The sequence below is a fragment of the Megascapheus bottae genome, chromosome 26 (genome assembly GCF_031878675.1).
Source record: "Megascapheus bottae isolate mThoBot1 chromosome 26, mThoBot2.hap1, whole genome shotgun sequence".
In the NCBI taxonomy this organism is placed as follows: Eukaryota; Metazoa; Chordata; class Mammalia; order Rodentia; family Geomyidae; genus Megascapheus; species Megascapheus bottae.
Window position 1 is genome coordinate 17,654,552 of NC_143534.1, and position 13,110 is coordinate 17,667,661.

At 35.6% G+C, this 13,110-nt stretch overlaps 1 protein-coding gene across 1 annotated transcript in view; it reads left to right on the forward strand.

The window, feature by feature from the left end:
• The first annotated feature begins 5,516 nt into the window (after positions 1-5,516).
• Myo3a (myosin IIIA) overlaps positions 5,517-13,110 on the forward strand; it is a 107,567-nt gene continuing 99,973 nt past the window's right edge. The window contains exons 1-2 of the mRNA XM_090319032.1: positions 5,517-5,663; positions 9,358-9,492. Of these exons, the coding sequence (XP_090175158.1) occupies positions 5,523-5,663; positions 9,358-9,492 (276 nt within the window). The 5' untranslated portion in view covers positions 5,517-5,522. The remainder of the gene's footprint in view (positions 5,664-9,357; positions 9,493-13,110) is intronic.

Genomic DNA, 13,110 nt, shown 5'->3' on the forward strand with positions numbered 1-13,110 from the left:
ATCTGTTGAGGTAAATGTGAAGATCTTCACATTACGTTATGATCTTCTATCTTGAAAAAAAAAGAAAAAAAACTACCAAAGTTCAATATATAACACAGTTTAAAAAAAATGAGTCTGATGATACAGTGTAGTTCAATGGCAGAGCCCTTGTGAACTTACCTAAGGCCCTGCAATTTATCCCTAGCACTTTGAGAAGTCATGCTGTCAGCAACTGTTCAGACTTAAATAGCATACATAGTATATGTATTTAACACACATGTAACACGCACATATATGCTGAAAACATTTCTTTGGTTTACATGGTCACATAATTAAGAACTTTATTATATAATTAAAACAATTGTATGTTTTTCATTTCATGAGTTAGAGAAATATTTTCTATTCCTCAGGGGCTACTGGGTTAGACAAAGCAGATGAACATTCCCTGTTATGTAGAGTCCAATATCATAAAGTAATAGTTATTAATAAATGGCACTGTTTTGTTTTCTTAAGAAATCTGCCATTTAGTGTAAATGGTAGAGTTTAGGAGTTGGAAAAATTCTTATGATAATAATTATTGGAAATTTTTAATGTATGCTTTTGAAGAAGTCATCTTAACTGACTTTGATCTGCCTACCTGTTGGAAGTTGTTTTTGTGAGTTTTAAATGGAATTTGACTAGACCCCATTTGACTAGTATTCTGTTTCCAGAATTCCTATGTTTGGGGCATTCTTTATTATGTACATTTTTATGTTATTTTATTTTTTAATTGAATTGAATTGTAGAGGGGTTACAGTGACATAAGTAATAAGTACCTGATTTTTGTCAAGCAGTATTTTCTCCTCCCTAGTTTTCCCCCACTTTCCTTCCCTCGAACTTCCCTCCCCCTCCACTTGCACAGTCCCTTTCTAACCTAGTATCTGGTGTCACTGTCTCTCCCTCAAATCAGATAAATGTATAAATAAGACACAGGGTACCAAAATTAAAATTTTTTAAAAAACAGTGATACAAGATAAAACAAAGGAAAAAATAAAATAAAAAGAAATAACTTCACACAGTACATTTTTTAAAAAAGCCCTCTTGTTTCCATATCTTGGAGTTCATTTCAATTAGCATTATTTTATATGGTCATATGTATATAGCTATTGAATAACTAACTGATACTCTGCTAGGACTATCCTAGACGCATACTAATTATTACAAATGAGGGAAACCATGGAGCCTATGTTTCTTTGGGTCTGGTTTACTTCATTTAGTATGATTTATTTCAAGTCTTTCCATTTCCTTACAAATGGAGTCATGTTATTCATTGTACTGCTTCAAACATTTATCTGAGCAGCTAGGAAAAAAATCATATTTTAGAAATACTCATTTTCATTGTTCAGCTCAAATATTATTTATGCCCTGCATTTTTTCCTGGTCATTTCAGATTAAATTGCTTCATTGCTAATCTACTGTCTTAATTTATGGGTTTTCCTATACGACTTTTCTTTTTTTTTTAATTTTTTATTGTAATTAATAGAATGGTTACATTATATTCACCAAATAGAAGGTGCATTATTTCACATACATTGATACCCTTTCTCATGTCTTGGTCCCCATTTCCCTTCTCCCTACCCTCACCCTTCATCTTGTTTTCCCCCTTCCCTATCCAATTTCAAATAACCAAATACAAATATATCTGATATATCAGATAACAAAGTGAGATACTGTAACAATATGAGATAACCAAGGGACAGCAAAAGAGATGAGAGATAACATAGTACATTAAGGACAACAATCATTCATTATATGGCTTTTGTTTCTATATCCTAGAGGTCCTTTCATTTAGCGTCATACTATATGGGCTTATGTATCAAGGTTTTGCTCTATTGCAAATCTCTGCTAGGAGAGCCTAAGATTTCTACTGATTATGACAAATGAGGGAAACCATTGAGCCTATGTTCCTTTGAATATGGCTTACTTCACTTAATATGATTTTTTTCTAAGTCTTTCCATTTCCTAACAAATGGGGTGATGTCATTCTTTCTGACAGCAGCATAGAATTCCATTGTGTACAAATACCACATCTTGTTGATCCACTCATCAACTGAGGGGCATCTGGGTTGGTTCCATATCTTTGCTATGGTAAACAGTGCTGCAATGAACATTGTTGTGCTAGTGGATTTAGAATGCCCTTGTTTCTGGATGGTTGGGTAAATGCCAAGTAGTGGAATTGCTCGGTCATAGGGGAGCTCTATGTTTAGCCTTTTGAGGCACTGCCGTATTGCTTTCCATAGTGGTTGAACGAGTTTGCACTCCCACCAACAGTGTAGTAGTGATCCCTCCTGGCCACATCCCCTCCAACATCTGTTGTTATTAGATTTATTGATCCTGGCCATTCTAACTGGAGTGAGGTGGAATCTTAGAGTTGTTTTGATTTGCATTTCTTTTATGGCCAGAGATGTCGAGCATTTCTTCATGTGTCTATAGGCCATTTTTGTTTCTTCTTCAGGGAATACTCTCTGTAAGTCTTTGGCCCATCTTTTTTTTTTTATTTTTTTTTATTTTTTATTGTAATTAGTAAAAGGGTTACATGATATTTGCCAGATAGAAGGTGCGTTAATTCACATACATTGATCTTTTAATGGGATGGTTGTTACTTTGGAGATTAGTTTTGGAGTGATTCAATTTTTTGAGCTGTTGATATATTTTAGATATGAGGGCTTTGTCCGTTGTTTGGTTGGTGAAGATCTTCTCCCATTCTGTAGGCTTCCTATTTGATTTACTAGCTATCCTATGCAACTTTTGTCTACGATTTGTCAGAATTTTTATTACTAGTATTTGAATTCATGGCCTCACATCCAGCTTACTCATTCATGGTTGGTACTCTACCAACCATGAGATTGGAGCCAACTCTCCAGTCTCGATTTTTGCTGATTATTTTGGAGAAAAAGTTTCATGGATGTTTCTGCCCAGGCTACTCAAATTGTGATCCTTCAGATCTCAGCCTCCTGTGTTGCTAGGATTACAAGTGTGAGCCCCCCAGTTCCTGGCTCTATTATCACCATAATGCCATAGTTACATATTTATTAACCTAACCATGAGTTTCCTGTATTTTGTACCCCCTGAATTCATTGAAGTATATTGCAGACCTATGGTGTTCAGCCATTTTTAATGAATTTTTAAAACCTACATATTTTTAAGTAGTTAAATCCTAATAGTTGAAAAATTCAGAAATGCAAGTCAATAACACTACTGCTTAGAAAGCAGAAGTGAAATGTAATGAATGTTTGTCCTAGTTAGGAACTTCCATTTCAAAATTTTAACAGGGTATAATTGGTCTCTTGATCTGCATTCATGGTATATAGCTGGCAAAGATGCATATTTGTGTGACTCAAGCAGATAGAGGTAAGAGGTGGTTATTTTGTTACTGATTATGCAATCGTTAATGAGGATGATTATTACTAATTACCTCTTTGCCTGGTAGATCAAAGGCACAAATTTCATAAAGATTAAGTGTTCTAAGAACCATTCAGAGGTATCTTTTTATGCACGGATATAATTTTTAGCAAGCATTCATAACCATTTACTAAATGATGTGTCCCTAAGTATAGTTAATCAGAGCATGATCTTGTTTTTTGCTTTGGATTACCATATTTTTTCAGTTTTCCCTAATCCTTATTTCTCTCTCTTACTTTTTTTTTTTTGAAGAGTCAGGTTTATTCATTTATTTGACAGCAATTTATATGTGTCTGTGTGTGCATGGCCAACCTGGAGTTTGAACTCAGGGCCTCTTGTTCTAGCTTAGCATTTTGCTTCAGTGTGGCCCTTTCACCATTTGAGCAAGGCCTCCATTTCACTTATGACTCTGTAGAGCTGATATCCTCAGCTCTCAGCCTGCTCAATGCCTGGGATTACAAGCAGGAGCCATTAAGAATTAACTTTTAAACATCTGCTTTTGTGCCAGTCACAGTTAGACATTGTTAGCTATGTAAGTGCACAAGAAAAGATCTTTGCTGTCATAATTAACAGATAAGTCAGCATTTGCTCATTTAATATTTGCTATTTGATTACCATCTGTCATTCTAGAAATTGTGGGGGTGGTAGTAAAATTAACAAGATCTATTCCCTCATAGTTTGCATTTTAATGGAAGAACACTAGAATAATTGAGGAAGGCCCATCTTTATGAACATTGACTGGAAGCCTTTCTAACAAAGTGTTAATAGTGAAACATAAAGCGTGAGAAGGAACTAAAAAAAAAAGAGAACTGGCACCAGATAGCAATTGTCAGAATGGGGATAAACTCATTTTGTTCCATACACATTAGGGTATGGCTTTTTTTTTTTTTTTGGCCAGTCCTGAGGCTTGAACTTGAGGCCTAGGTACTGTCTTTGAGTTAGCACCCTGCCACTTGAACCACAGCACCACTTCTGGCTTTTTCTGTGTTTGTGGTACCAAGGAATTGAAGCCAGGGCTTCATGCATGCTAGGCATGACCTGAGATGAATAAGGAATGCTCATTGTTTCCATTTTTTTCAGATAATGGTGGTATAAAGGCATCAGTACTGAAAGTATGTAGGAGAAGGACAGTAAAGTGGGAACATTTTTGAAGAGAGAGAGAGAAAAAAGGGGACAGATGATCATGAAGTAGTAACTGCCTAGAAAAAGGACTGGACAAGCCAAGGAAATGTTTAGGAATCCTTACAGTGTGGAAGATCTTCACTTGGATGTGTGAGTCAATGTGGTTGTGTAGGGTTTCCCAGCTACAGGTATAGGCATGAAGGAAATCAGGAGTTTATTAACAAGTAGAATTGTTCTTTTTTTCCTCCCAAGACACTGTGGTTCTGAAAGTGAGAAATAAGGGAAAGTTGAGGGTGCTTGCATAACAGCCATAGAATCTATTGTGGGAAGTAGGTCTTTTCTGGGAAGGGCATTAAATAGAGAAATAATATACAGTCCCATTATTTAGAAACTATATGACTATCTTAAATGAGGAAATTGATTTCTTTTAATTTTGGTACTGGAGGTTGAACCCAGGGCCTCCCTATTATTCAGATATACCACCTAACCAATGCATTTAACCTGCTTGTTTTCCATTATGTTTTAGAGTTAGGGTCTCTCTACCTTTGACCTGGCTGGCCTTGAATTTGTGAACCTACACTCATACTACATCTATCTCCCTACAAGTTGGTATTACCACCATACCCAAATCTTAGGTTATGGTGAAGTTCATTTATTCATTGAGAGACCTGAGTATGACTCTTCATCTGAAGAGAATTATTAGCAATTAATCAGAGACCATTTCTCTAACAGAAACAAAGCCCTGCTTACAAATAATTATTAAGCTCATAATAATCTATTTACAAAGACGATATTAAATTTTCCTGCAACTCCAAAGAGCATTTAGTTACAGTTGCACACTTTCTATCATCTTAGTGAAAGACTGGATAATTTCCTATTAGTTTATGTGAGCTATTTATAATTTAACCAATCAATTATAAATGGAACTGTGCCTTTTCTTTCCAGTGATTTAAACCTTTGAGATGTTTGGAAAAACAATCATGTTTGATAACTTTCCTGATCCCTCTGATACATGGGAAATTACTGAAACAATTGGAAAAGGAACTTACGGGAAAGTTTTTAAAGTATTGAATAAGAAAAATGGCCAAAAAGCAGCAGTCAAAATTCTGGATCCAATTCATGTAAGTCATTTTGGGTTTGTCTCTTCTCCATAGCCAATTTAATCTATGTCAGTTTTTAAAAGTCAGTATATATCTCAAATAAACTCATTCATCATAATCATTGTGAAACAAATTACAACAATTTGAAAAATACAAGAAAGCCTAGTTGTTTGATTCCCTTGATTTATGTGTTATATCTATAAAATATATAGTAAACTTAAGTTATAAGTCAATACAGAATACATAAATGCAACACTCATCAGCTCTGTAGTTGATTGGTATTATTTTAGATTTTTTAAAAAATCATAAAATACAAACTCATGGGTCTAAATGTTACTCTAAGATGTCATTGTAGTCAGATCTCCATGTTTTTCTGCATTTGATCATGCTTTAGGCACAATTTCTGTTATGGCAGATTGGAGAGGATTTTTTTGTTTTATTTGTTTATTTTATTATTTTTAAGTACTTGTACAAAGAAGTTGCCATTTAACAAAGCAATTTGTGAATACAATGTGTCCTGTTCAATGTCACTCCTTCCTCTCACTCTTCTTAATGTTGTACACATTAGATTTTGATAGCATTCTTCCTGTCTACTCCTTGAAAAGGATTTCTAAAACAAAATTTCTTTCATAGAGGGGAAACTAATTTTTTGATTTGCTTAAGTGTTCGATGCCCTTTGTCCATATTCACAATAAGGTTCCTTATTGTGAAAAATTGGATTTTTTCTTTCATTTTACTGATCTTTGAGTGAAGTCCCTCAATGTTTGGGCAGGGTGGTTAGTAGTTGTGGTAAGAGAAAATAACAGAATATTATTGTTAATAGTGCAAGGAGAATGTCAAGATTCTGTTTCCAACGAATGATTTTTACATGTGTGTGTGTGTGTGTGTGTGTGTGTGTGTGTGTGTGTGTGTGTATGTGTGTGTGTGTGTGTGAAAAGCTCATGTTCCCGCAAACTACAGTCTGGCCAGGTATTCTGAGAAAGAAAGTTGGAAATTTAGGATTACTTGTTTGGGTTTGGTTTAGTTTAGTTTTTGGGTTTTTTTTTTAAATAAAGTCTCACTGGATAGCTCATATTGGCTTCAAACTCACAACCCTTTGCCTCTGCCCCCTGAGTTCTGGGATTTTAGGTACGTATCCTGAAGCCCATCTATGTTTTAGACTGGAGACATTGACGTTTCTCATAGTAGACAGGTGAGCAAATGAGCTCAGAAACCACATCTCCCCAAACTTCTGCTGAGATCCGTGTGTGCAATTACATACCTCTCGTCCACACAGGAGAAACAGGTCATGACTGTGTCCAGGGACTGGGCATGGCATGAAAAGCACACGGAAGAACCCTTTGTCCTTGTCATAGCTCATACTCTAATAAACCATGAACACTGCACCAGGTCTCTAGTTCTGTAGGTTTATCTGAAGGTTGCACTTTTTATTATTTGTTTCTACTAAGCCTATTATTATGTCACTGTTGGGTATTAGGATGGAGGAAGGTGGAGCCTTATCTAAGGTCATTCTTTGAGACCCAACACTGATAATCCTAGAAACATAGGAGGCTGAGTCTTGGAGGATCATAGATTGAAGCCAGCCCAGATTTTAAAAAGTATGTGAAACTGTCTCTAATTTAAAAAAAAAAAAAAAACAAAACAGGACAGGAGATGTGGCTCAAATGGCATTGTACCAGGTGTGAGCAAGAAAGCTGAGTAAAAGTGGGAAGCCCTGAACTTGAACCCTAGTACACACACACACACACACACACACACATACACATCAGACTAATTGGGTAATTGCACATACACACTAAGAATTTGAGAAATATTGTGTCTAGACTTACCTGATATAAAATATCTTTCATTTACACAGAGGGAAGAGAGACACAAGTTTCACTGCCTAAGTGACTAGATCTTTGCTTTTCCTTTTGCCTTTGCTGTTAGAGTGTGGGGTTCATTTGCAATAAGTAAAAGGGTTTCAGTAATGAGTGTGTGTGTGTGTGTGTGTGTGTGTGTGTGTGTGTGTGTATGTGTGTGTGTGTTCCAGTCCTGGGGTTTGAACTCAGGGCCAGGTCATTGTCCCTGAGATTTTTCATTCAAGACTTGAGCCACAGCTTCACTTCTGGCTTTTTATTTATTAAATAGAGATAGAAGTTTTATGTACTTTCCTATCCTGGCTGACTGTGCGTTGTGATCCTCAGAACTCAGCCACCTGAACCATCAGCCATCAGAACCTGGCTATTATTCTCTTCTTAATGGAGAAAAAGTGGCTTAATCTACAAACGACCACTACTCATTTTTAATTTATTCACGTACGACATACTTAGAAATTCTGCAAATCGTGTTCTCTACTGTTGTTTCAATGAAACACAAATGACGTATAGTATTTAATTTATTTTGCTGTCTCTTTCTTGTCACTATATATATATATTTCCCTTAGAATTACTTAGTCCTCATTTGTCATGTCACAAGTCAAATAAGAAAGATTTATAACCAAGAGATTATCATCTTAAACCTAAATGTATCCATGAATTTTTACAAAGATTGTGACTCTTTTTAAAATAATGGAATCTCATTATGATGTATATTGAATTAGGAAGTTGGGAGAAAAAGAATAAGTGAACAGAATTGAAATGTACTAGGGTTGGAGTCTACACATCTCTGTGTCTGACTTCGCTAAGCTGGATTTTTTTCATATTTTTACTGTAATTAATAAAAGAGTTACATTATATTCACCAGATAGAAGGTACATTACTTCACATACATTGATACCCTTTCTCATGTCTTGGTCCCCATTTCCCTCCCCCCACCCCCACCCCTCATTTTGTTTTCCCCCTTTTCTAAGCTGGATTTTTGTCCTTTATATTTTCTCTCTTCCTCTGTGAGTCGATTCTGTAGTACAGCCACAGATTCTGTAGTACATCCACTCACTGTAAGAGAAATATTAACAAGGTATATTGATAGCTCTGTGGGTTGCTTCATATATGTGTGATTTTCTAGAAACACCACTGCATGAGTATCCTGCATTTTTATTTAGATTGCAATATCTTCTGTTTCTCAGTATGCCTTCCTTCATCTTTCACAATTTAATTCCAGGTCACTTTTTTTTTTTTGCCAGTCCTGGGCTTGAGCTCAGGGCCTGAGCACTGTCCTCGGAGTTTCTCAAGGCTAGAGCTCTACCACTTGAGCCTTAGCACCACTTCTGGCTTTTTTCTGTGTATGTGGTACCAAGGAATTGAACCCGGGTCTTCATGCATGCTAGGCAAGCACTCTACCACTAGGTCAAACTACTGGTCCCCCAGGTCACTTTTTTGAAAAAGCAAGAATTTATCACTTGTGTGACTTGTTTTTGATAGATTTCAAATATTCTATATTCTAAACAAACAAAATAAATCCACTTTCTGGTCCTGAAAATTTTTATTTCAAATCAATGACTTTCTCACTGCAGCCAAATAGCTACCGCAATGAGTTGTTTTTGAAATGCATAGGGAAATAACCCTTTATTTCTTTTGAAATTTAAAGTGATAGAGCTTGAGAGGCATTCAGACTAGCATGAAAATCATGACATCTCCTCTAAATGTGATAAGAAATTTTAGTATATAGAACTAAACACAGTAATAATCAAGACTTTGCCTTAGTAAAATTAAATTCTGTCTTCAATAGTCTATTACATGCCATTGATATTATTCATGCTTTTCTCCTGGTTTTTTAAAATGTTTTTTTTAACTAGGATATTGATGAGGAGATTGAAGCAGAGTACAACATCTTAAGAGCACTCTCCGACCATCCCAATGTGGTCAAGTTCTATGGCATTTACTTTAAGAAGGATAGACTACATGGAGACAAACTGTGGCTGGTTCTTGAGGTGAGTATTTCAGCATTTCTTGTACAGGTGGAACTTGGCATTGTGGTCCTGGATTGATGCAACACTTACATAACATCAAGCTCATGAATGTCTTCCGCAGTGAATTGTGGAATCCAGTACTACCCTAGTCAGTTTAAGATACATGTCAGGAAATTAAAAATCTACTGAAAGAGAATCTCAGTCACAGAAAAAAGACTGAGGAGACTGAGATTCTCTTTTCCTGCAGGAAAACAATTTTAAAATGTGAAGTGAGGTTTCGTTATCTGATTTTGTTATTTTTTTCCTTCATTGAATGCTAGGGAATTAAACTAGAGAACCAAGTGCCTACATTTATGGGCTGTACTTCTCAGTTTTGCACACGCTCTGTACCAGTGGGCTGCTCTCTCATTATTTATTCTTCAGATACTCCCAAACCTTCAATCCTTTCAAGTATTCACTCTTCGGGGTAGATATTTCCACTGATGCTTTGTTTCCTGCCAATCTCCATTCCTTAACCCTGTATAGTCAGGCTGGTCCAACCACTTCCAAAAAGCTGCAGCAAATGCTTTTCTTGGTCTTCTCCTGTGTTGGCCTAATCTATTATCGTTGGCTTATCTGATTCCATATTTTCGATTATGATGAATTCTTCTGCCCTCTAGTCCCTTTTTGTTTTCCTATGTTCTTTTTCTTTGTGGTTTATACATTTTACATTCCTTTACTGACATTTAAGTGGAGATCCATGAATGATGAGAAATAAAAATACAGTTCATTTGTAAACTTTAGCTGTACTACATTGCCTTCCAAAACTTAAACTCATTTTTTCAAGAATATTTTCAGGATAGGAAGCTATGCACTATATTATTTTACTAAGGTTTAGAAATATTAAATCATCAAATGTGTCCTTTAAAATTAGACTATGATTTCAAGCTATTTTATTCTTATCTATTTTAAGAGAGCCTTATATTTTGTACTTAAATCATACCGTATATGAAACTAAAATTTTACTTACTAAATTTAGTTGCTTAAGGAATAGAATACCAACTAGGAAGTTAAACCTTACATTAAATGGGGAATCTTAAAGGCATTTCAACTTTGTTCATTTCAGATGTAATGCTGTGCAAATCCTGTAGTCATGAATAAAATTCTTCATATTTTCCAAAATATTTTTTCAGGATTTATTTTTTATTAAAGAATTTATTAACATTGATTTTTATATCATATTTCAAATGACATATTTAACAAAAAGGGTATCTCTATATGCAATCACTGGCACTTAGAATTTAGAACATAATTAAAATTAGGCTGAGGGTTTGTATGTCATAGATACATATTAATCTATGTAATAAAACATTGTCTATAGAGTCATAGATTTTTATGTCTATGTAGTTGTGTTTATATTTCCAATAACATGTCCATAGCATTGGGTATGCAAATATTGAGTCCTCACTCTCGTACTGTTTGGATCTAATAGCCACATGTGCCTTTTGTTCCTTTGGTCTTGACTTGTCTCACCCAACATGATTCCCTCTAGATTCATCCACTTCCCTGCAAATGCCATTATTTTATCTTGTCTGTTGGCTATGTAGAATTCCATTGTGTGTGTGTATGTGTGTGTGTGTGTATTATACCACATTTTTTATCCATTCATCTGCAGTAGGGCATCTGGATTATTTCCATCACCTGGCTATTGTGAATAGTGCAGAGATGAACATAGCTGAGTAGGTGTCCTTGTCATATCCTGGGTTATGATGCACGATAGAGTTGGAGAGACACTGGAACTCACAGGCACAGGCAAAAACTTCCTGAACAAAATCCCAGGGTCACAACAGATTGGAGAGAGACTCGATAAATGAGACTACCTAAAAATAAAAAGTTTCTGCACAGATAAAAGCATAGATACTAAAGTAGAAAGACAGCCAACCAACTAGGAAAAAAAATATTTACCAGATACTTACATCAGACAAATGTTTAATATCCACTATCTACAGGGAACTCAAGAAACTAATCACCCCACAAACCCAACAAACCAATCACTAAATGGGCAAGGGAACTAAAGAGGGACTTATCAAAAGAAGAGGTTAAATTGGCAGAAAAGCATATGAGAAAATGCTCATCATCCATGGTCATAAAAGAAATGCAAATAAAAACAACCCTAAGATACCACCTTACCCCAATAAGAATGGCCAAGATTTTGAACTCAGACAATAATGGTTGCTGGCGGGGATGTGGAGAAAAAAGGAACCCTACTGCACTGCTGGTGGAATTGTAAGCAAGTTCAGCCACTCTGGAAAGCAGTGTGGAGGTTTCTTAAAGAACTGAAAATAGACCTTCCCTACGATCCCGCCATACCACTCCTGGGCATCTATCCAAAATATTTTTAATAATGCAGTTTTCATCTTTCTTCCATGTAAAGTAATAGATTGCTTAGTACTTAAATGGAGATCTGGGTTTTCTGTGGAAGGTAGGTTTAAATGGACAAAAAAAGAGTTAAAGTTTAAAAGTATTGAATATGATCAGCCATTGTCTTCTAGTCTTTCAAATCTTTATTCTGATTGTATTGACATTTCTCTTTATTAGCACTTGGAATTAGGTGAGAGTTGGAGATGCCTGGTCATAGTTTAAATTTTTGTTTTACAGAGAGAGCAGAAAAGATTGGTTAAAATGATTTTGGATCATCCAGAAGAAATAATGAATTCTAATGCAATGAATCAGTAGAAACTTAACTGATTCTTTCCATTTGACTATATTTTATTATCAGATCGCATTTTGGGAATATCCCTAAGTAATATGAGAAAACATATATACATCCGTATGTGTATATAATGATAATTTAGAAGTCTGATCTATCAAAATAGGAGGAAACATTTAGAAATACAGCAACCTTCCATCAGAAAGAGTAACACTGTCCCATTTATAAGGAAATGGTAAGACTTGAAGAAATTATACTAAGCGAAGTAAGCCAGACTCAACGAAACATAGGCTGCATGATTTTCCACATTTTTAATAATTAGAATGTGCCTATAAATCTATAAGTCAAACCAATGGATGGTAGAAGACAAATGATGACACTTGGACATGATTAATTAAACAGCAATCTAGACATTCACACAGAGAGTGAGCCAAGGAGGAGATTCTTAGGCAAGGCTCACAAGGCTGTACAGCTATGTGAATTGACCATATGAAACGATGCTTACCAAAATAAACCCTAAGAAATGGAAGCAAGAGGTTTTTTTTTAATTGTTATATTGTTTGCAGTTCTTTTTTTTTCCTTTCCTTTTTTCTTTGGCTTATTCTTTTCTGTCACTGTCTTTGATTTCTGTGCCCTTTGTCTTGTGTATAAGTTTGTCTGGTTAGGGGATAGGGAAGGGGGAAGCACAGAAATGGAAAGACAAAGGACAAACCGATTCAGCTGTGACACCACTGTTCAGAGTTAGACCTCGCTACACTATGTTGGGTAGGAACTGTACAGCTCCCGGGTTGGAAGGAAGTTGGGAGGGGAAAAACCAGGAGAGAATTGGGGCTGGGATAAGTGACAGTGTTCAAAAGGAAATGCACTCATTGCCTCCTTACTTAAATGTAGCCCCTCTTTACAATAAAATTTAAAAATTAAAAACAAAAAAAAAATCCAGCAAGTGGACA